The 24,799-nt window shown below is 38.1% G+C and overlaps 1 protein-coding gene across 3 annotated transcripts in view; it reads right to left on the bottom strand.

Annotated features, from left to right (window-relative positions):
- Window positions 1-24,799, bottom strand: part of arid4b (AT-rich interaction domain 4B) — a 124,570-nt gene that overhangs the window by 49,460 nt on the left and 50,311 nt on the right. For all 3 annotated transcript variants that reach the window (XM_077217368.1, XM_077217366.1, XM_077217367.1), the window contains exons 3-6: window positions 15,597-15,707; window positions 10,179-10,244; window positions 6,035-6,125; window positions 1,382-1,461 (exon numbers count right to left, since the gene is read on the bottom strand). In XM_077217368.1, the coding sequence (XP_077073483.1) occupies window positions 1,382-1,461; window positions 6,035-6,125; window positions 10,179-10,244; window positions 15,597-15,707 (348 nt within the window). The remainder of the gene's footprint in view (window positions 1-1,381; window positions 1,462-6,034; window positions 6,126-10,178; window positions 10,245-15,596; window positions 15,708-24,799) is intronic.

Raw genomic sequence — 24,799 nt, 5'->3', positions numbered from 1 at the left:
CACGTCTTCATTTTTTTTATCGTTTGTTGGTAAAGGGTGAGAGACCAGGTGTGGCTCGCGAGCCAGGTCCCCAACCACTTGTGTACAGACGAACACGAACTGTCGTGAGACTGGGCCAGTCTGACAGGGTGGGGGGCGTGGCATCACGATGGTGGCTCACCATCGTGATGTCGGTCAGCCATCACGATGGACGATGATATCGTCCATCGGCACAACCCTATGCGGGAGACTCCCGGAACTTCCGCAAGACTTTGGATGTCTGGAACATTCACCCGCCAGTGTGGCGGATAGCCTTTTGGGATTTACTCGCCAAACGGAAAATCTACCCGCATTTGGCGCTTGGCGGGTGTTAATTTCGGACCCTGATAGCACTGCTAAATACAACCGAAGTTGCCCAAAGTGTTTTACATGAAAATGAAAAGAATAAAAGATAAAACATAGATATGAACAAATCTCACACCACATATACCACATTGAGATTACCTGTTATAAGCGGTCAATAAAAAATGCTCCTCGAGCAAGTTCCTGAAAACTGATAAAGATTGACCAGATCTAATAGATAGAGGCTCACTTGTGTACCTAGAAGTGTTTGCGTTCACATACTTGCATAGAATATGTTTCTGACTTCTAAACCACTGACAGTCTGTTTGAAATCATTGACTAGCAAACACTGAGACGTGACACAGTTTCTAATAATCGCCCGGGAATGAAACGACTCAGACTCGACACAGTTCTGGGTCATTTCTACTATGCAGAAGATTTTCATGTACCCATTATATACATGTCTTAATATACTGGATTAGAAGTTAAACTCACGATTTTTATATAAGGTAATCATATCAGTGAACACAATAAATCATTACTTACTACTTCCGTTTGAGCAGATGTTGCCAATTTTGCAATGAAAAACTCACTTTTTAGAGAAATATTGCAGGAGTTTTCATTCCGTTTTAAATTAAACATGTTTTCTTTGGAATATGGTTTTAATTTATAATCAATTCATAGGTTTTTCCAACATGTCCTCAAGTTCTCTTTCAAAACACTGGATCTGAGAGTTTTTAAACTGAGAGTCTTTTTACTCTTTAAATAGGTTAGCTATGAGAAAGTTTATTTAGGTTACATGTTTACATAGATTATATAGGTATATGTAGATTTATACACGTTATATATTTAACATTTCGTTTCCACACTGCTGAATAACAAATTAAGGCTCATTTGAACTTGTAGGTCTAGAAATACCCTTTCAATTTCAACAAAATTGAATTAATTTGTAAAATTACAGTGTCAATAACAAGATGTGATGCGAAAGGCAGCAAGTGTCACGATGTACAGGACTTAACTAGTCATTTAAACCAATGCAAAAAAGAGAAAGATGACTTGCCTCACTCTCAGCGAAGTGGCGCGCTCCTTTCAGGCAGAGAGACGAGCGCCTGAGGGTCTTCTCATCACCGTCATCAAACACTGCACAGAGAGACAGAGACGAGTTATGAGACACACACACTCTAGAATCTTTTTGAACAGGACCAACTATGTGCTCTTTCAAAGTCTTGATTGTGTTTTTAGTAGGGCTGCGCAGTTAATCGCAATGAAAATGCATGCGATTTGGCAAAGGCTTCGATTATTTTATGCGCAGTTCTCACACACACACCAAATCATCTGAACACCAGAAGGTGTCTCACACACACACCAAATCATCTGAACACCAGAGGGTGTCTCTCACACACACATCCCAAATCATCTGAACACTAGAGGGCGTCTCACACACACACACCAAATCATCTGAACACCAGAGGGCGTCTCACACACACACGCCAAATCATCTGAACACCAGAGGGCGTCTCACACACACACGCCAAATCATCTGAACACCAGAGGGCGTCTCACACACACACGCCAAATATGCCCCGCCGCTGAAGTACGATAACACCCTATCAAGCATCGTACTATCTGTAGCTGAATAAACAGAAGATCGAAACGCTTTGATTAAACAAGACTAATAAACACACGACTGCCTTATTCTGTGTAAGAAGCACATCACCTCACAGAAGGATGAGCTCAACTGTCGTTATGAACACCAGAGGGCGCATTATAGTCTTAACGCATTATAGTCCTTTCACGTCTATTGCGATCTCAAAGTTCTGGCCAGTTGATAATACCTAGAATATCTAAATCGACTGCTGGCGGTAGATCCTTTTCCTATTTAGCACCAAAACTTTGGAACAATCTTCCTAACATTGTCCGGGAAGCAGACACAGTCTGTCAGTTCAAAGCTAGACTAAAAACACATCTCTTTGACCTAGCATTCACATAACACTCTATAGACTTCAATAATTCAATATTAGGCTGCTTAGATTAGGTCAGCCGGAACTGGGAACACTTCCCTTAAATCCTGATGTACTCGTTACATCATAAGAAGAATGGCATCTACGCTAATTTTAGTGTCTTTGTTTATCCCGAGGTTTTCCCGCAGCCTGCCGGGTCCAGGCGAAAGTCCTTCATCAGATCTGGAAACGGCCTGGATCCGGCAGGCTGCGGGAAAACCATGGGATAAACAAAGACACTAAAATTAGCGTAGATGCCATTGACAATGCAGTGCTGAAGTGCCAACTAGCCTCTCCCTATGGAGGATCCCTATACCACTCTACAGATAAAGCGTTGTGGATTTTTTGGTTCGCGTACCTACCCAAAGTGATAAGATAAAATAAAATTCTGCATCGAAATTTATAGACAAGACAAGTAGTTTGTTTAGGCATGGTCTGTAAGGAATTAGAAACCTGCGCACATATATTTAAACGCACATAACTATAGAATCAATTCTTAATGCGCACGTGAACGCCATCAGCGACTATCACAGGTTCACGTTTAAAGTCTGTTTAGAGAGAACGGTGTCGTCTTAGCGGCCCCTAATTTAATAACAAATGATCATTTAGACGGAAGTGAATCAATCAAAACTAACTTTAGCTGGAAAAAACATTTTTCAAGAACCACTATAAAACCAAAACAATCTCTGTTACCTTAAATTATATGTTTATCTCTGTAAAGCTGCTTTGAAGAAGCAACACTCGCCAAACATCTTTACAAACATGAGAAGCATTTATGAACCTCTTGTCCAACAAAAGACAACATTTAATAACATGCTTTTACTCCAAACTCACTTCATGTCAAGTCATCCTCATTTATATAGCGCTTTTAACAATGTAGATTGTTTCAAAGCAGCTTTACAGATTGTTAAAAGCGCTATATAAATGAGGATGACTTGACTTGACATGAAGTGAGTTTGGAGTAAAAGCATGTTATTAAATGTTGTCTTTTGTTGGACAAGAGGTTCATAAATGCTTCTCATGTTTGTAAAGATGTTTGGCGAGTGTTGCTTCTTCAAATGCACGTTATAAGTGATTCAAACTCGCAGTGCTTTCAGATGGAGCAGCGTTTACTTTTATTTTAACAGTTTTAAATTTTAGTAACTGTGCGCGTGAAGAACAATTATTGTGGACTCTACTCTAGTGTTGTGATCTAACAGACACCTGGTAGAAACATGATTAAGTTAACGTTACAGCAATAAAGTCCAACAAGATAAAGTTGTTTTATGCGAAACCATAGACCTTTATCTACAGATCAAGTATAATAATAGTAACATTGAATCATCTCGGAGAGAGTTTCATCATGTTGATTGTCGTAACCGAACGCGACGCTGAATACTGAATGAAGAATGACTGACAGCCGCAGCGGAGGGAAAAGTTTACGTGATCCTGAATTTAATGACTTAAATGTTAATTTCTATCTCACATTATACTATAATGGCTTCAGAACACTTGTAATATAGTGCACAAAAACTTTATGGTGCTTTATAATGTTTTTTGTGCTTTTGTGGGGCTTAACAATAACACAGAATAGCATACGCACAATATCGGATTTGGATCGGCCTCGTCTGATCGATACCCGATCCGGCAAAAATGGCAGTATCGGAGCCGATACCGATGCTGAGGATCGGATCGGTGCATCCCTAATACTACATCATAGAAAGTGCTGAGAATATTTAATTTCTCATCTTGTTTTATTTCAGACTGTAACGAGTGTAAATAAGGTGTGGCCCCTTTAAGAGCTGTGCGCTCCCTGTTGAACTGTCTGCAGTGTTATATTATATGTGCGCCTCGAACACCCCATGTGTTGCGGGTAATTTCTGTTTGATGCTACTTCTTTTATCTTATTTTGTTTATTAAGTAACAATGTGACGGTAGAACGTGTGACAGACAGTTATACGGGTTCGATTTGGGAATAAAGAGCGAGTTGTGAGATGCCAATCGCCTCCGTGAGTCTGTCTGGCCTCTGCAATAACTTCAGCTGTGAGGTATCCCGTCGCGTAATGGCGTCACTTCATAACGTTCCCATGGAAACAGGGGGAAATGGCTTCTCTTGTGTGAAGCAAACGCAACATTTTTAAGCTTCCTGCTAAGATATATGTGACTTTTTTGCAACGAAAATGCGAGGATTATGAAATCATGCAAGCCCCGCATATTTTGCACGGAAATCGGCAATTTATGCGGCGAAAGTGCGGCATATTTGAAAAAATGCGGCCCCCGCATGAATATGCGGACTTTGGCTGATTATGCATTGAATTCAGCGATCGCATAATCGAGTTTTTCTGGAGGGACTGATAAACGCAATATTTTCCCTATATTCTCCACTGTTGCAGCTCCTCTCTTCCCAGTCTGTCAGTAACGCTCCGTTTAGTTCTAGTTCTTTTATTCATTAAGCACATTTAAAAACAGTCTGAGGACTGACCAAAGTGCTGTACAAGTCAGATAAACACAACAGAAAACTAAGTAACACATAATAAATAAGACCATCAACATCATTTAAAAGCTAAAGAAAACAAATGGGTTTTCAAGAGAGATTTAAAAAGTGCTAGGGAGGGAGCAGCCCTAAGTTGTGTTGGCAGGCTGTTCCACCAACTATGAACCACAGAAAAGGCTCTATCTCCTCTACGTTTCAGCCTTGAACCAGGAACCATGAGTAAATTTTGGTTACCCTATCTACTAGTAAGACTTTCATAGTTTCTGTATCTATGAAGCCCCTCCTTCTGAAAAGCACACTGTGCTCTGATTGGTCGGCTGGATCAGTGTGTTGTGATTGGTCAAGCGCTTCGAGTGTGTTTGGGAAATGTCCTGCCCCTTACCATAACCACCAGTTTCAACACACTACTAACTAACTCAACCAGGCCCCGCCCCTTTATTCTGCATATTAATTATTTAAATAAGGAAATATTTTGACGTGTTCGTTTCCGGAAGAAACTCAAGACTACAATAGAGGCGTTTCAGGGACTTCAGAAACAGTGACACTAATATAGAGAAGAACTGCTGGAGGAAACCATTTTCACCCTCAAAAAGCAACATTACACACTAATGAAAGATTATAATCATAATAGGTCAGTTTCTGAGCTGCCTTAGTATAAATGGCTAAAGGATCGGGCGAAAGCGAGTTTATTTCATGCGTTTATGAACGCCAAATAAAAATAAAACTTATCACCAGACCAGTTGGCTTAAAACTTCATTAGCATAGAATATGGTTAAGCTAAAATCGAAAGAAAGACAGTGTCAAATTAGAGACATACAAACCATCTGCTAGAGAAAACATCTGCTGTGACTCACAGGTCTTCTGCGAGATTTACCATCAGAACTTTATCTAAGACACATCAAGTTTTCTCTCCATGTGGCGACAAATATGTGCACTAGATTCACATTAAGCCATCAAAATGAGGAATAAAAACACAATGTTTCATGTTTTTGTGAGAGATGCAGACTGACTCAACCATATTATCCAAACATACAACGTTTGTAATAAAAACAAAGCAAAAATACATTCATCAATACATAAGCCCTGAACGAAAATGAAAATTGCCCAGCATCTCCAACGGACTGTGTTGCCCTCGCACAGAAGCTATAAACTAAAGCAAAGGATAAACGAGGACAGAAGAAGCCTTTCCCTCTGTCTCAGGTAAAGAGTCAACTGTTTGAAAGGAATGTAATGGACTTACCGACGGTGTACAGACTAGCGTCAGTGAGTTTGTTGATGATGGCCTCCTGGTAGATCCCATCTTGGTTCCTGGCTTCGACCACAGCGCCCACCTAACACCGGAGAAAACACAATCACTCATTCACAGGCTTTCACGGTGTTACACCGCTCGCTTGGTGTTAAAACACAGAAGCTGGAGATGAGCAACCGGAATTTCTTTCTTTTTTCCCATAATCACTGACATTACTCATGGAGAAATACCTGTGAGGGTTTATCATGTTCTGTGAGGTAGGAACATTACCTTTACCATAAAGTACTGTGGTATTACCATGGTAAAATTATGGTATGAGATGTTTATGAATGATTAACATGTTCAAATAAGGGCAAAACCTGTCAAGAACATGCCAACAAAAGTCGCCAAAATAAGTAAATAAATAATGATCAACTAAAATCCAAGCCTATTTGAGCAAAAATTAAGCATTTAATGAGCATTTTCATGACAGTTTAAGTTCATTATCATTACTGTAATGCATTTTTTTATTATAAAAATAATAATCCAAACGGTCCTTAATCTTATTTTTATGCAAAATACTTAATTTCTTCCATTTTCCAAGATGTGGACATGTTTTTCTGAGACTCAGCGAAAAATATATTAACATATTCACATGCTACATAGATTTTTTTTTTGTGGCATTTTACTACTAATGTACTTCAAGTGTAATGAATCTGACCTGAGAATAACCAATAAATAACTAGCTCTGAGAGTTTAGCAAGTCTGAGCATCAGTGGTTTTCACCTATTTGCTGCTTGCATTTGTCATTTATTCTCTCTCTGAAAAAGAATCACTAAGTGCTCAAAGCAAACAGTTCTGCCAGACATAAGCGAGAAGTTTTCTGAAGAGCGGAGAATAATGAGTCATAATCACAGCTACAGATGCAACGACTGGCTTGCCAGGAGATTTTTAAACAAATGAGTGAGAAAAAAAAAAGGGAAGGAAAAACAAACAAAGATTTTAATGCAATATAAATATGAAATAGTGGATTATATGGATGACTGGCATCACTGGCACCATCAAACATGAACTCCAGACAACAGTTTTAACACCGTGTCTACATCAGCATGTCATAATGATGCATTTTGGGAGCTTGACAGATATGATCACGGACTAATTCACAAATATTTAATTTGTGTTGCGTTCATTGTAAGTATGAAAGTCAAAAGGGCTTGGAACAACATGAGCAAAATGATTACATTTAAATATGTTCTAAATAGCTTTGATTTGGTTGCATCACGCAGGATTTTCGCTTTAGTTTAAGCATGGACCGGTTTCTTCGGTCTGTGCATTCGGTCTTGAAGTGACAAAAAAAAAAGAAGCTATATTTAATTTCTACAGTGAACAAGGTGTTATTTTACATTTAGGCCTAATTATAAATTTCTGTACCTCAATACTACTGTTAGATTTTGTAACTGTGTTATTTAGTATACATCTCTGCTTGTAATTTGTGTATTTTTCCCTATTTTATTACAGACTACTCACTTGTCTTTAATGTTTGAACTTCAACAGTTAGGCTAGGAGTTTTTGCTGTGGTATCGAAGTGTATATATATATATATATATATTTATATATATATTATATATATTAGGGGTGTCACGATTCTCCAAATCCTTGATTCGATTACATTTTCGATTCTAAGGTCATGGTTCGATTCGATTCTTGATTTTTTTATTTTTTTAGCACAGGTTGCTGTTGCTCCTAAAAAGCTGACATCAGTTCATCGCAATCTCACACATCTCTGTTATTATCAATGAAGCTGACTGCACAATGAATCTTTCATTAGGGGTGGGAATCTCTAGGCACCTCACGATTCGATTACATTCAGAGGCCTGCGATTCGATTCTAAAGCGATTATCGATTATCTGAATCTTTTTTTGTGTGTGTGTGTGTGTGTGTGAATATAAATACTTTGCTTTAAAAGTACAAAGTAATGACCCATAAAGAATTAACGTACAATGTATTTTATTAGCATTGCAAAGAACCAACAGGAAAATAAATGTGTGCCTGAACTAGCAGCATACTTGTAGTAAATTAATAATATAACAACAACAGGTGTTCTGACGATTCATGCTACCCATCGAGATGTGCTACTTACTGGTTATGTGCATGTGCAGACTCATTTTTCTTCTGCTTACCACGCCCATAAATCTATGCATCTTTGTTGTGGAGACTTGTAGGAAACTTTGACAGGTCAAAGATGAATATTTGATGATAATTTTTACTTTTCACACCGTTTTAAAAATAAAAACAGTACATTATACTGTACTCTTAACTTCGAATTTTATTATAATTTTATTTCATATAATAATATCATTTTTACTTGTTATAGCCTATCAAATGTGATAATTGCTAGTTAATTTAAAATATCAAAATATGCTCCCCATACACTTACCCTGATTAAAATGAAATAACGATGTCATAATATTGTGAGATTTACACCATTATGGAAACAATAGAGAATGAATCAACATTATCTATGATCGATTTGCGTTTGGGTAGCATTTTTCGACAAGGCAGCAGAGATCGTCTGAACACCGGTACAGCCCAGAGCCATAGAGAGAAACGGCTCTGGTACAGCCGAGTGTTTTTCCTCCTCTGGGTGGAAACGTGTCATATGGCTTCTCATATTTGTCGTGTTGCCGAAATATTTTAGTTTTATTCTACAAAGCTTACAACTAGTGTGGCTCTTGTCCAGCTCCTTTCCCCCTTCAACTTCATAGAAGCCAAAAGATTTCCACACGTCAGCTTTTAACGAGGAGGGTGTTTGGATTTCGCGCTCAGCCATCGCGTCTCTGTTATGTGCACACGCCACCAACAGACGGTAGTTGGCACTGCACTTCCGCGCTTCAGAGTTCCGTCTTTTGCGTTCCGTCAACATGACGTCATTATAAATAGTCTACATATCAAAAAAAAAAAAAAAAAAAATTGTTTTTTTTTGAAAATCGATTTTTGACATTTGTGAATCGATTTCGTATCGTCCACGTCCGCATCGCGTTGCATCTAAGAATCGATTTTTTCCCCCACCCCTATCTTTCATAATATATAGCCTACACATTGTTTGTTATAATGTTTTTATATGTTTTATTCATAGATATTTCTAGTTTGCGGGAGTCCCGCGAATCGTTTTATTCTCCCGCACACAGAGTGAGTGCATTACCGCCCGCGCTCGCACTCGGCCATCAAATCTAGTCCCGCGCCGCACTCTATTGCGTTGGGAGTGCACGTCTATAGATCAAGAACCCGGGCCGATATTTCCCGTCACTATCCTCGGGCCGGGCTCTTGATCTATAGAGGTGCACTCTTGGGTCAGACCAAGTTCGGGCTCGGGCATAGAATCTAAGTTAGAGGACTCACAGCCATTCAACACGTGTTTTTTTTTTTCGCGCCGTGATGAATTGTTCATGAACGATCCGTTCATTGCCTCTGTCACGCGACAAATGAACAAAAGACTCGGAAGGTCAAGTAATTATTAATGTTCCCTGTAAATTATTTTTGACTGCATTATAATGATTTCTTAATTCAGAATATGATCAGGATTGCGTAGGTGGATATGTTTCGAGGAATTTGCCTGTTAAAAGTAGTCTATAACATTTAAAGCCCCTGAAATGACTAGAAACAAGATTAGTTAATTTTGATGAACGAGATTAAACAATAGAGTCAGTAAAACGATCCGAACTTTGCATCACGGGTGCGACATGGGGGCGTGGCAGCATCGACGATTCCATTTTTATTTCGATTTTTGAGATTGTGAATTAATTTCGATCGATTTCGATTTTAAATCACCCTTAACATATATATATATGTATATGTATATATATATATATATATATATACACACACACCTATATGGGGGGAGGGGGGTAAATGTAACTTTTGCTTTTCATGTATTACTTAAAGCTCACTTGAGGTATTATATTGTTTTTTATATATATATATATATATATATAACATTTTTTTTTTTTTTTGGCTGATCCGAGGCTCAAAATCCATAAATGATCTGAACCGTGAGTTTTGTGATCCGTTGCACCACTAACAGACACATTCTCATAAAGCGCAGGAAGTGATGCGCCACAGCCTGTGTTTGTGCTGAAGGAGGCAGGTTTGCTCTTACCTTCAGAAGTCCTCGGATGTGTTCATCGTGCACCACCGCAGTGGACGCGTCGGGTTTGAAGGTCACCTGGAGAGAGACGCACACAGTCAGTGAGGAATGAGGACAGGAAACACGGAAGGGCTTTCCCTAACGGCCAAGAAGCATTGATCGCTCATATCAGGAAGCCTGATCCTCACCAGAGAGACCCGAACGTCCCTGTGTTGATATCAGACCAAACGCAGAGAAGACACGCTGGGTAACCCAATCATTGTGTGTCACATAACAGAAGATAATTATACTGAAAGTGGGGCGGATAAAACATGCTGTGTGAGAGGGTGGGATAAAGATGGAGGAACAAGATGTCACTTTTCCACAAATACCCACAACACTGTGACATGCCACACATTAGAATTGAGATTCATCCACTTTTACAAGCTGAAATCTGAATTAAATGGACACCATTCAGCAGGATGTTGAATTTGTATGACATGAAGAACTTGAAAAATCATACATAACAATACAGTCCAAGACGCCTTTTGTGACTAAACATCGAAATGCATGAACTGCATAAATCAATTGAAGTATCAATTAAAATACAATTAAAGTTCATTTGTATAACGCTTTTTACAAAGCATTTTTTACAAATTTTTCAAAGAAGCTTCACAGAATATGAATATTTCAATGTTACAAATAGAAATGAATAATTAAACTTTATTTTTTTAATAATATTTTTTATTACTCTAAAGAAGTTCATTACGGTCAAAACAACTGGCCACTGCTGACGAACAAACCTTCAATTACACTCACTGTGTGTATGTATGTATGCATGTATGTATGCATGTATGTGTGTATGTATGTATGTATGTATGTATGTATGTATGTATGTATGTATGTATGTATGTATGTATGTATGCATGTATGTATGTATGTATGCATGTATGTATGTATGCATGTATGTATGCATGTATGTATGTATGTATGTATGTATGTATGCATGTATGTGTGTATGTATGCATGTATGTATGTATGCATGTATGTATGCATGTATGCATGTATGTGTGTATGTATGTATGTATGTATGCATGTATGTATGTATGTATGTGTGTGTGTATGTATGTATGTATGTATGCATGTATGTATGTATGCATGTATGTATGTATGTGTGTATGTATGTATGCATGTATGTATGTATGTATGCATGTATGTATGTATGCATGTATGTATGCATGTATGTATGCATGTATGCATGTATGTATGTATGTATGTATGTATGTATGTATGTATGCATGTATGTGTGTGTGTATGTATGTATGTATGTATGCATGTATGTATGTATGTATGCATGCATGCCTGTGTGTGTGTGCGTGCGTGCGTACGTGATAAAGTGAATAATCCTAAATAAATTTAAACAATTTTCACTATGAATATTTTTTTATATATATAAACATAATGATTATTATTATTATTATCATTATGATTATTATTATTAATAATAATAATAATAATAAAATAAATGAAAATAAATAAATAATAATACACAAAAATAATAATTAAAAAATCTTATGGTCAAAAGTATTATGATGAGTATTTATAAATCAACATGATTTGTAAAACATAAATTTACATTACTTATGCATTTGCCAGATGCTTTTATCCAAAGTGACTTTATATAGAAAAATCATGGTATATACTGTATTTTGTCAGTTCAATACAAAAATCACATGCAAAAATGAATAAGATTGTAGGAACACGAGAACATAAAAATCTGATGAATCAGACATTGCAGAAACCAAAAGATGCCTTAATCACAGAACTAAGATAACTACATACATATATACATATCAGGAAGCGTATATAAATGAGTTGACAGAAAGGACATTACACCTGTTCACATGCATAAACACACAGACAGCGATGACATCTAATGCCCTGCTCTTATTCCTCAGACACACTTACAGTGTGAATGCAAAGACTGTCCTTTTACTAATGGATAAACACCAACCGAGAAAGAGAGAGAGAGAGAGAGAGAGAGAGAGAGAGAGAGAGAGAGAGAGAGAGAGAGAGAGAGAGAGAGAGAGAGAACAAACAGACACACTGCTGTGGAGAGAGAGAGAGAGAGAGAGAGAGAGAGAGAGAGAGAACAAGAGGACACACTGCTGTGGAGAGAGAGAGAGAGAGAGAGAGAGAGAGAGAGAGAGAGAGAGAGAACAAGAGGACACACTGCTGTGGAGAGAGAGAGAGAGAGAGAGAGAGAGAGAGAGAGAGAACAAGCAGACACACCGCTGTGGAGAGAGAGAGAGAGAGAGAGAGAGAGAGAGAGAGAACAAGCAGACACACCGCTGTGGAGAGAGAGAGAGAGAGAGAGAGAGAGAGAGAGAGAGAGAGAGAGAGAGAGAGAACAAGCAGACACACTGCTGTGGAGAGAGAGAGAGAGAGAGAGAACAAACAGACACACTGCTGTGGAGAGAGAGAGAGAGAGAGAGAGAACAAACAGACACACTGCTGTGTAGAGAGAGAGAGAGAGAGAGAGAGAGAGAACAAACAGACACACTGCTGTGGAGAGAGAGAGAGAGAGAGAGAGAGAGAGAGAGAACAAGAGAACACACTGCTGTGGAGAGAGAGAGAGAGAGAACAAACAGACACACTGCTGTGTAGAGAGAGAGAGAGAGAGAGAGAGAGAACAAACAGACACACTGCTGTGGAGAGAGAGAGAGAGAGAGAGAGAGAGAGAGAGAGAGAGAGAGAGAGAGAGAACAAGAGAACACACTGCTGTGGAGAGAGAGAGAGAGAGAGAGAGAGAGAGAGAGAGAGAGAGAGAGAACAAGAGAACACACTGCTGTGGAGAGAGAGAGAGAGAGAGAGAGAGAGAGAGAGAGAGAGAGAGAGAGAGAACAAGAGAACACACTGCTGTGGAGAGAGAGAGAGAGAGAGAGAGAGAACAAACAGACACACTGCTGTGGAGAGAGAGAGAGAGAGAGAGAGAGAGAACAAACAGACACACTGCTGTGGAGAGAGAGAGAGAGAGAACAAACAGACACACTGCTGTGGAGAGAGAGAGAGAGAGAGAGAGAGAGAGAGAGAGAGAGAGAGAGAGAGAGAGAACAAACAGACACACTGCTGTGGAGAGAGAGAGAGAGAGAGAGAGAGAACAAACAGACACACTGCTGTGGAGAGAGAGAGAGAGAGAGAGAGAGAGAACAAACAGACACACTGCTGTGGAGAGAGAGAGAGAGAGAGAGAGAGAGAGAGAGAGAGAACAAACAGACACACTGCTGTGGAGAGAGAGAGAGAGAGAGAGAGAGAGAGAGAGAGAACAAGAGGACACACTGCTGTGGAGAGAGAGAGAGAGAGAGAGAGAGAGAGAGAGAGAGAGAGAGAGAGAGAGAGAGAGAGAGAGAGAGAGAGAGAGAGAGAGAGAGAGAGAGAGAGAGAGAGAGAGAGAGAGAGAGAGACAGACAGACGCAATGATGTCATCAGTAGTACAACAGCAGGAATATGATTACAACCTTGATCAAGGTCTCTGCTTCACGAGAAGCAGATAATCACATCTCAATTATAGAACATCAGAGAACCATCAGGAGAAAAACACGAGGGGAGAGACGAGACAGAAAGAGAAAGTCTGATGAGAGAAAGGAGGAAAAGGAGCAGAATATTTAATTAGGAATGAGGACGAGTCCTCGGAAGTGACAGCAATGAAAACTCAATTTGCTCTCCAACCTCAAAACATTTCACAACAATTTCAGTCCAATAACAACGGTTTGCTTGTTTTATTACTTGATGAATCTGCGTTTTTGAATGCATTTCTTGAATGAACGATTCAATGACATGCATGCAATGATTATTTTTTACATTGTCGCCACCTACTGGCGTAACGACGTAACTGACACAATCTATATTCGTAGCATTAAAGGTACAATATGTAGGATTTTTGCAGTAAAATATCCAAAAACCACTAGGCCAATGTTATATATTTTGTTTAGTTGATTACTTTCAATATCCCTAATGTTTCAAACAATTTGTAAATCGTGACAAAATTGCGATTTTAACCAAGGAAACGGGGCGTGTGAGCAGGGGTGAGGAGTCGCCAGTCAATGACGTCATATCCGCGTTACCCTCGATTCCGCCAGGTTTGACCTCGTACTGCTATAGTAACCATGGCGACAGATGTTGACAACTGGCCCGTTATGCCTAGCAGGACGCTCACGCTGTTGTTGTTTTGTTCAAACATTATGGACCATGGCAAGCAGACTTTGAGACAAAAAGACGACTAAGACGAAGATCAACATCTATCGAGATGCCGAGAGCTCCACGTCTGCGACTAACTTCGACTCGACAGAGACGCGAGTGTTGCATGTACTTTTAGACAGGTGAGCAAATGTACATAAAACTAATCAATGTTATTTAGTTCAACATGATGAAATGTTAGAATATGATCAGTATGTTATTCTAATGTTGATCTAGCTTAACGTACTTAGTCTCATACATCCAACACTCAAACTAACTACAAATGCCGTTTAGTGTGATAGTGTAACTGTTAGAGCAAGTGAAACAGCGCTGCGTTACCTCAAGTTTAATTCGTCTAATAAACTGACCTGTGTGAGTATTAATTCAGCACTTGCGTGTAGTTCGGTAGAATGAAATGTCCTTATTCTTTTATATCCGCGGGACTCGCGTTGCGTGTGGTGCTGGTATACGTCTAGCAATCGCGCCCTGCTTCACACCACAGTCATGTTAAAACATCAATATATTCACTCATCCATGAAAGATCCATCAGCTTGACGACAAGATCCATAATTCAGCTTAATGTGGAATATACGTCATCAGTATACACCTTGGTTATTGTAAGAGGTTAGCGACCCCTGGTGGCGAAAAATCCTTGCGTATTGTACCTTTAAGTTACTTTCATAAGGGGATTTGCTTTATTCACGCTACCATAGACATCAGTTTATATCTGATCTATAAATCTCTGTGATCATTTGAATGATTATAACAGAAATAATGATACTGTGTGGTTGAAAACACTGTGAAGTTTTAATACAAACTATACATGTTTAATACCAACACATGACCACTGCTCTCTCTAGGTCTGATCTGAATGTCCGCTGTGATCGTAAGGTTTACCAGACACAGCTGAATCGTTTAAGAATAAGATCATGTGAGTGCTTGAAGCGAGATCGATTACTCGTGCAGCTCTACTCAACACTTAAGTCTAGCATTACTCTCTTTCAATAGTAGGGATGAACAAAACATCAGTTAACAAACAAAATACAGATCCCTCTTATTATCTTTATTTACATTACATTCATTTTTGATGACCGTACGATCAAACTCACCTCAAATTTGCATAATAGTCTTTTCTAATCAATGATCATCCATGCACTCAAAATAAATCTTCAAATGATCTGCTGCTTTGGTTCATCTTATGATTTAGTGGCTCACCTTTGCCTTGACGAGTCTCTTGGCGGTCTTGATCTTGGCCTCACAGAACGCCCCTCTGTATTTGGCACTCACGTCAGTGCCAACGGTCAGGTAAGGGGGCTCCTCCAGTGTCTGAACAACACACACACATTAAACACACGTCAGTTTCACTGTCGATCAATGATCAAGCTTTTAGTGGCGTAAGTGAGGGAAAGTCAAATCCCTACACTACAGGTTCTTGTTAGCCGCTTCATATTTTCCATTCCAATCATTTTATGGATTTACTTTTAATAAGTTAATTTGGTTCATTAATTTATCATTTGAATCACATTTTATGAATTAAACAGCTCTTAAACATACTTTATCAATAGAAAAAAATTAAACACCCTGTTCAAAATTAAAGTATTATGCAATAATTTAAGTAGGGATGCAGTGATATAAAAATGTTGTCTGATACCGATAACTGATAATTCTTTATATTTGAATTTAGATGAGCCGATAAATCTAAATCCAAATTTTTATATAATTTTTGAGAGCCTGATTACAAAAATAATTATAATATGGTTTTCCCAAACCATTTCAGTGTAACAGCTTTTTTTTTCCATATTATATTATTTTAAAGAATTGAACTGTCCTGCAGAAGATTTTTTAAATGATTTTTTATAGAATTTCTTGTCAAAGACTGGTACAGTTAAGCACTGTATATGTAATGTTTTTTGTCTTTTTATCTCAGGTAACCGCTTCATTTAGTGACTCAAAAATATGATTTAATAATAATAAGTGCATGTTAAAACCATTGTGTGTCTACATATGCTGTGCTGTACAGGTCAAAAGAATGTTTTTGCTCAGGTGGCGAAAAATGTCCACCCAACAGAGAAGTCAAGTACAAAAATTAGAGGGAACATTGTTTGCACTTAACCGTATTTTCCATTTGAAGTGATTCTAATCATATTTCAAGCAATTCAAAATCATCATGCTGAACAGTGCACATGTGAAGTGTCTCAGCTGGAGGAAATAATTCATTATTTATCTGCTTTAATATATCGGGCAAATGCTCTTATCAGGCCGATAACGATAACATTAAAACTGAACATACATCGGCTGATACCGATATGGTGGCCGATATATCATACATCCCTACATTTAAGAATCATCATCACGATTCTCTCTCCAACAATTCTGGATCGATTCTGAGTTTAGTTTTTAACCGCAGACGCACAATTATGCTGCGTGTGTTTTGGAAACACCTATATTCTTAACTTCAACATTAACTAATACATTATTAAAATTAAAAGGTGTATGTTGTATTCAAGTATTTAGGTCAACATTCAGAAAGTAAAAATCTTTTTTTCATGAAATTGGTAAACTGAAAACAGTGCACGTAAACATACAGATGTCGTATTTATAGTAGACTTTTGCCATCCATTTGGATCACCTTTAATAAATTTAATTTACCTGAGTAAATGAAATTTATTCACAGATTGCACCATGCAGTTAGGGCCACATGTATTTCGTTGTACTGAGAAAAATAATTGAAGACTTGAAGACATTAATCTCCATCTGAACACACCATTAACGCTCCAGTTAAGGCGGTATCTCTCTCATAATCTGTGATTATTAAGTGTAATTGAACCTTACATATACTGCACTGACAGTCGGCCAGCACATTTCAGCTCTGAGCTTACATTACGCTTCATTTTTTATTTATCTTAAGATGACAGTAAGAGCAGGAATAGCATGTGTAGGTGGACCGGCTCTGTGTTCCTGACCCTGACGACCCGTCTCTCTCGTTTGAAGAGGGGAACAGGCCGAGAGATAACCGACCCACACACCCACTCGCATAACATCTTAACCATCACACACACGAGGGTTCCCAAGCGACTGATTGTGTCATTAGACCTCCAGACACCCACCAGAACATGACGTGGAGACTTCACAGCTTAAACAAGCCATGCTCTTTTCAGTCCCGGTTTCTTCATATCCCAAAGAATTAGAGATTAGTCACTGGGATGATTGTGAAGGAACAACTGGCTGTTGTTTGCAGAAACTAATCTGGACTTTTCTTGAGAGCATAGATTACATTTTTAACCAAAGAGTCAAAGAACCTTAAAGGTATAGCGGAGGATTTTCTTTTTCCGGGTGGGTAGCCTATACTATTGGTCCACCTAAGTGTCAATCATTCTGGTGATATGTTTACGTAAGGCCGTCGTACGTGCTCGTCCCTTCTGCGCATGCGCACTTTCAGGTGTATTATGTGTGATGAGTTACGGTTTCAGCCATTCCTTTGAAAACGGCTAAGGGTCGAAAGAGAAAAAATGTATACGAAGTGTATGATAAGAAGAGAAAGCCTGCAGAATATAGAAACAAGACCAGAGTGATTTTGGGTTAATATTTCACACGCTGGCGTGCGCCAAAAGCACAGGTTGGGCTTCCCACTGATGCCGCAGTCGAGAAGATTCTAACGTTACTAGACAGGTAAAGTTTGTCATGCTATTTGGAGAAATCCATTTAAAATCACTGCTAGTAAAAGTTAATGTAAGCTATGATTAGCGATGCTAGCCCTGGCACAAGTCATGCACCGCGTAGACACGGTAAACATCTCAATTTGTCTAAAGTAGCCTTATGACCAAATGGTAAATGGTATCACGCTGAAATATTCTAAAACCTTGTGTGTTCAATTTTCGATAATTACAATGTGTTCACCATAGTATTTATTACACAAATGCAACAAGCTACTTCTCCATTGCATATCATGTCTTGAGTCCTCGGTCACTCAACACGTATAATAGGCGCATGTACATTTTAAAAAAAAAATTGGAGAGGGCGGGTCTTCTCTAAAATTCGGAAAGATCCTCCGCTATACCTTTAATCATGGACAAACATCAGAATGAGCTACACTTATAACACAATTTTCAAAATTGCTAGAAATTGTATTGCTAGTAAAATAATAAAGAAACTGCATTTTTTGTTTTACAGTGTATTATTTAAAATTTTAGCAAATGTGAGCGTTTTTTTTTTTTTTTTGCTGTACTGCGGTTTTTCCATTAACCCCAAATAATTGGTTGGTTCAACTTTCAATTTAAAGGTTTATATGGTTCTATTTACTAACATTAGTTCACATGAATTAACAATGAAATATATTTGTAACATATTAGTCGCACTATGTTACCAAAAAAAAACCAAAAAAAATGAAGCCTTCTTCCAAAACGTGTTTTGTCCTACCCTGATTCACCATGGTAAGCCTGTTATAACTGTTTATATTTGAGACTTGATAGGATGGTTTTGGCGGGAAATTGCATCATGTATCACTCGCCCGTGCGAGTCTAGTCATATCAGTAAATAGAGTAGAGTTGCTCTGACTGCTTAACATGAAACTGTTATGTTCATAAAACTGAACATACATGACTTGACACATTTCTGGACTTTAACCTTGACACGTCTGGTGTGTGTGTGTGTGTGTGTGTGTGTGTGTGTGTGTGTGTGTGTGTGTGTGTGTGTGTGTGTGTGTGTGTGTGTGTGTGTGTGTGTGTGTGTGTGTGTGTGGGAGGCAGGGGTTAGTTGTCACAACGAGGGAGAAAAGACCACTAAATCTCCGGGGAATCAAGTGCTGAACACTGCTGGCAAAAACAGAGTGCGACAGAGCTCGTAATAAAACAAGAATCAACATTAGTTTGGCTTTTTGTAGATGGCGAGAATTGAAGAATTTGAAATGTTGTAAAAGCGAAGGGGAGATGATGGTGTTTTTATTTTGTTTTTGAATTGTTTTTTATTGAACAGATAAACACTGTAAAGCATAAACTATTGTGAAATTTCATTATGGTTGATGTAGCACTGTGCTGGAATTTATTTTCAAGGAAGTACTGTGTCTGTTTATGGGTTAAAGTACAGTATCGTCTTCACCTAGTCAACTATATCTCTTAAGTAATAGGGGTGTAACGATTCATTCGTTTTCTCGATGCATCGATTACAAATCCTGACGATGCATATGCATCGATCTTGAAACATGTATTTCGAATCGTGAATCGTTTATTTCGGTCAATATTCGATTTAAAATGCTAAGAATCTAATAATTTGCGATTCTATATCGATTCAGTGCTTTAAAACATATAAACATTAAATGACTATATGCGCGAATTGAGGCGTTGTGCGGCGTCATTTCACGTCCTCACAGCTCTCACATACTCGCTGCACTCTTACCATCTTTCACTGGATTTCGCTCACGCTCGGCCCCATATAGCTCTCATCTACAGATTTTTGAGCAGTCCATGTTTGAGCTCTCCTCAGGACAGCCATTGGTGTTCACATGAGCAGATGACAGCTCTCTATCGAGAAAGCAAGCCATTGATAAAGCTGCCATATCATTGCGCGGGCACTGCTATGAAACAACGCGCACGTTGCATGGAAACGTCACCGTTATTTTCTTTAAGATAAGATACTGAAGTTTTACGGAAATGGGTCATACCCGTCCTGAGCAGCTGAAGTAAAACCCCACTTATTCAAGGGTGCGCATTTATTACACGGAAAGAGAAAACGTATAATAGGTGTCTAAAATGCACACGCTTCCGATTAATCATGAATGATGAATGAAATGTAACTTAATGTCGTTAAACTGAACTGATGAAATAACTACAACATTAATTACACTGAAATAAGAGCGCGTGGTTTATCCATCAATCAGATGCGCATTAAAGTTGCATTCGTAATCGTTACTATAACACAAGTAGACACCCGGCGCTTTTTCTTTCAGAACCACAAGGAAAATGTTCAGTCGGATAAAGAGAACAAAGAGTAGCTATTCCATGAGGAAACGCTAGTTAAGGTTTAGTTGGGAAAGTTCATGGTATTTTTAGTCTCACAATGGAAGGATGTTTAATGTACCAGGAACACTTTAAGGTTGTGTTCCTACAAAATAGTTACTATGATGAACTAACTATTAGGGATGCAGCGATTACCGGATTTCACAATTAACCGCGCTTTAAAACGTCACGGTTAATTAATCGTAAAGACTATGCTACACCGAGTGTTCTGCACGGAACTGAACTTTTGCACCAAACGAAAACAAGGTTACACCAGCGGTGCACCAGCTTAATGCCGTGCTCGTCAACCACTATGGCAGGGGGACTAGCAGCGACGCTCTATTTCCACCGAAAAAACGCCTTAAGGGCCTGTTCACAGATCGCGTCTTTTGCGCGCTCAAGTTCGTTATTTCAAATGTAAGCGTGCGGCATGCGCGCTCATATGGGAAGCGGCGCGCTCGTTTTTTCCAAGCGCGGGCGCGCCGCATCGAGATAAAAACATCTCTACTTTTCAAAATGCTGCAAGCGCACCTTAGGTCAAGTGACAAGAACCAACACAGCAACGACATACGCCTCCGGAGCGCAACCGCCCTAGCGCTTTGGAAAAAGGAGAACGTGGCGTGCAACTTTCAGCTTTCAGTGCAACGTAAAAAAACAACAACCAAAAAACAGCGGAATGTTTTGGTTACCCAAGTCTGTGGAAAACAGAATGTGACGTGCTCTCAAGAGTTTCAGTCAGTGAACATTTAACTTAATATCCTATTGCTTTCTCCTGTAAATGTTAGGTTTTGTAGTTTTAATATGCCCAGTGTAAAACACTAACATAAGATCAGGGCCGTGTAGACTTCTAGGACTACCAATTAACTGCATTTCAGTTATTAATAACACTACATGAGAGATGTTCTCAGTTTCTTTCTATAATTTTTACTTAAACTACAAACAAACAAACCAAAATAATGAGATTATAATAGATGATTTTCTAAAGGCACATGTAAAATTTGGATTAATAATTTAAAAAAGAGTATTAAAATAAGTACAATAATATTGGAGTGGATAACATGCGGACTATATTTGTTTTCTTTTAAAAGAAACACATAGTTAATATTTAGCTTACATTTAATTCAATAGAGCCAAATACTTTGTTTATTCTTATTTTCATTGGGATTTATTATCCCTTTATTTGTTTTTAAGTCAAATACCAACAAGATATTGTTTTCATGTTATCAAGTTTTCTACCTCAGGTTGAAAATAAATTTAGAACAAACTAAACACTTAATCATTTTGTGATCTATTTCAATCAAAGAGCCCTGCAGCCATTGACTTAATTTGTTATTTTAAAAGAAAAATGCTGGATGTTTACAAAGCACTTCTCTTTAATTCCAAAGGAAGAGATTGATTGTCGTTTGTCATTTTATAATTTTGTACTGTGTTGTGGCAAATAACACATGAAAATCTAGTGTTGAGTGTTCATGTGATATTATACATATAGTGTTGTGAAATTAATTGATGCATAATAATCGTGATAATCGTTAAATCGTGATTATTTCTCAGACAATAATCGTACTTACAAAATCTTTAATCGTTGCATCCCTACTAACTATACTTTTAAAGCCTTTTTAAATCTTGGTTTACATTTTTACAAATGCTAATTTATAGGCTTTGGAAATATTTTTTATAATAATAGATTCATTATATACTAACATGAACTAACGTTAACAATAGACAAAATGTCGCTAATTTTTTTTTTCTCATTCTGACTCCCGAAGTCAGCTGTATAATTCACACCCTGACTAAGACCCATTGGGGGAAGCATTTAAATAATCCTATGAATCCATATAAAAAGATAAGAATCGAATTATTTGAATCGCATCGAATTTTAATGTGAATCGCATTGAATCGAATCTTTCTGAATTTCAAAAATCGTTCTTGAATCGGAAAACCTATGAATCGTGAATCGAATCGATTCGCTGCCTACCCAAAGATTCACAGCCCTATTAAGTAATGAATGTTTTATGAGCAGTAGGAGAACAATATTCATCCGCACAGAGCCGAAGCTCAACCAATACTATGTCCTTCCGCAATATGCATGCAGTTTTGTTTTTAAACCATTAGAGGGCCAAAAGTTACACGTGAAGCAAAAGTTACATGTAAAGTGTACCTTTAACAAAGATTAAAAAATACTGGAACAAATGTATTGCTCATCACTGGTTAATGCATTAACTAATATTAATAACTAATAGGACCTTAATTGTGAAGTGTTACCAATTATAAAATCATTACTTAATGCAATTGCAAAACAATTCTTAATGCTTCTCTGTTTTTGTGACTCCCTGAACTTTGTTTCACCCAAATTTGGTTTCACTGCGACAAGATGCTCTCAGTCTTTTTGTGCAACTGTTGCATTGGCCTTCAGCATAGAAAGTGAAAAGCGAAAACCATCATACTAGCTCTAAAGCGTCAGGAAATTAAACACAGCTGCTACATTTAAATTTCCAGCTTAAACAAACCACTGAATACCAGATGACAAGTGCCTTAACCAACGGACAACCACAAAAGAGCTGATGTTTCTGAGGATCACATGATGAACACCGTGATTAAGTACGTGTGTTTTGTGCTGTTTAACAGACGCAAGAACGCTTAGTCAAACAATGCTGCACTAAATGCACTGGAATGGCCATGGAAGAAAAAAACAAAAAGTACATTGGTCAATCTGAGCTGCTAATGCTATTCTTTAAATCTAGTCAACAAAACCGTTTCCTCAGCATAAAATTTGGCAAAGAAAAGCATAATGGAGAGGTCTGACTCACAGTCGACTAAACCAAGAGAAGCTTCATTGAATACCAATAACAACAAACAGAACTCTGATTTAGTAATCGTTGGCACTTTACAAAGAACTTAATATGTAAATAAACAGCATCAGTACACATTACAAGGGCCCCAATAGCATTTCACCATATTGTTGTATAATTTCTGTAAAATTAAGTTTAAACCCCATCTGAACACAAATGACTTCGATTACCTTTAAATAAGATTAAACCTAATAATAATAATAAATACACCAAGAGTAAAACGACTGTATTGCAGTAATGAGAAATCTAAATTCTTTTGATTCTGGGGTGAAATGTGGCCTGAACATGCCAGGTTTAATGAGATTTGCTCACTTAAATGTGAGTTAATGACCTACTGGCAGACTTTCTCAATCTCAATTCTTCATTTTGCATTTAAATGGCATTAGATGAGAACAAATCTTTGACAATATGCAACAGCAACAGCTGTGAAGGTAAGATTTGTCAGTAATGTTTCAAAAAGCTAATGAACTGGTCAATTGGCCACTCTAAAGGCTTTAACATATTACTGACCTCTGGTGTGGGGGTCACATCTATAAGTCACGCTCACTTTGTGGGGGCTTTATGAGTCCTTTCTGCTATAATCAATCCTGGAGTCGTGTCTATCCGGGAGCTGAGCGTTCCTAGGGAACATCACCGGTCTGGCAGGATCTCTTCGGGAAGGAAAAACCCTGTCGTACTAACTCATCTGAGACACAGCTCTCACACACCTTCGTCTCATTTCTCTCTTTCACTTTACAATGTTAGCCCTGTGTCCAACACTCACTGAAATATGCAAACATTAAGCACTTATTCAAAAGCCAAAAGTGATTGGTCAAAATCTAGACCAGAGAGATGAATAGAAATGGGAATTGTATGTTTAATAATACTCTCTCTTTTTTTTACATTTCCATTAGTGATTCTTTCAGTACTTGTGTGGATAATTTTTACAAAAGGTGTTTTAACACAAACTTTTAATGACTTTTCAGATATAAATGTACAAAGTACCTTTTAATTGGTGCAATTTACATAAACTACATAAAAATACAAAAACAACAAATCTTACCACTAACATATTTTATTTATAAATTGTGCATATTAACTTTTTCCCTGCCAGCGTTTATTTAAAAAAACCCACTGCCAGCGGTTTTTATAATTTTCATACAAATTTCATGAAACATTTTAATCTAGCTTCAAGCTTTCTTTTTTTAATCAACACTTGAATGTGGGTAAGTTTCATAAAAAAAAGCAACATTTTGGACAAAAAGCTGAAAATTGTGTTTTCAGAGTCCTCCGATTTGCTAGAATACGTCATGGTAACCTTCCTCTGATTGGGTAAGAAAAATATTCCTCAAGTTGTTGCTCGTGAATCTGCCAAACAACATCGATTTCATTGGCCTTTGACGTAGTGGTATTGCGCAACAAGGAAGTGTGTATACAAGCCGGGTAAGTTATCACTGTTTTCAGTGGCATCTGAGGAAGACGGCAAAAGAGACCGCACCTCTCTATCATTAATAGTTTTTAAGATAACACATTTGTAAAAGTATGCCATTTTGGGTGGTAACGCCCAATCCGTCCCCAGAGGGTTAAAGGAACTAATGAA

This window comes from Siphateles boraxobius, unplaced genomic scaffold (assembly GCF_051911475.1).
Source record: "Siphateles boraxobius isolate OS27281-9 unplaced genomic scaffold, OSU_SipBor_1 73, whole genome shotgun sequence".
Classification (NCBI taxonomy): domain Eukaryota; kingdom Metazoa; phylum Chordata; class Actinopteri; order Cypriniformes; family Leuciscidae; genus Siphateles; species Siphateles boraxobius.
The sequence above is the reverse complement of the archived record's forward strand: the minus strand, read 5'-3'. Positions and strand labels throughout refer to the sequence as shown.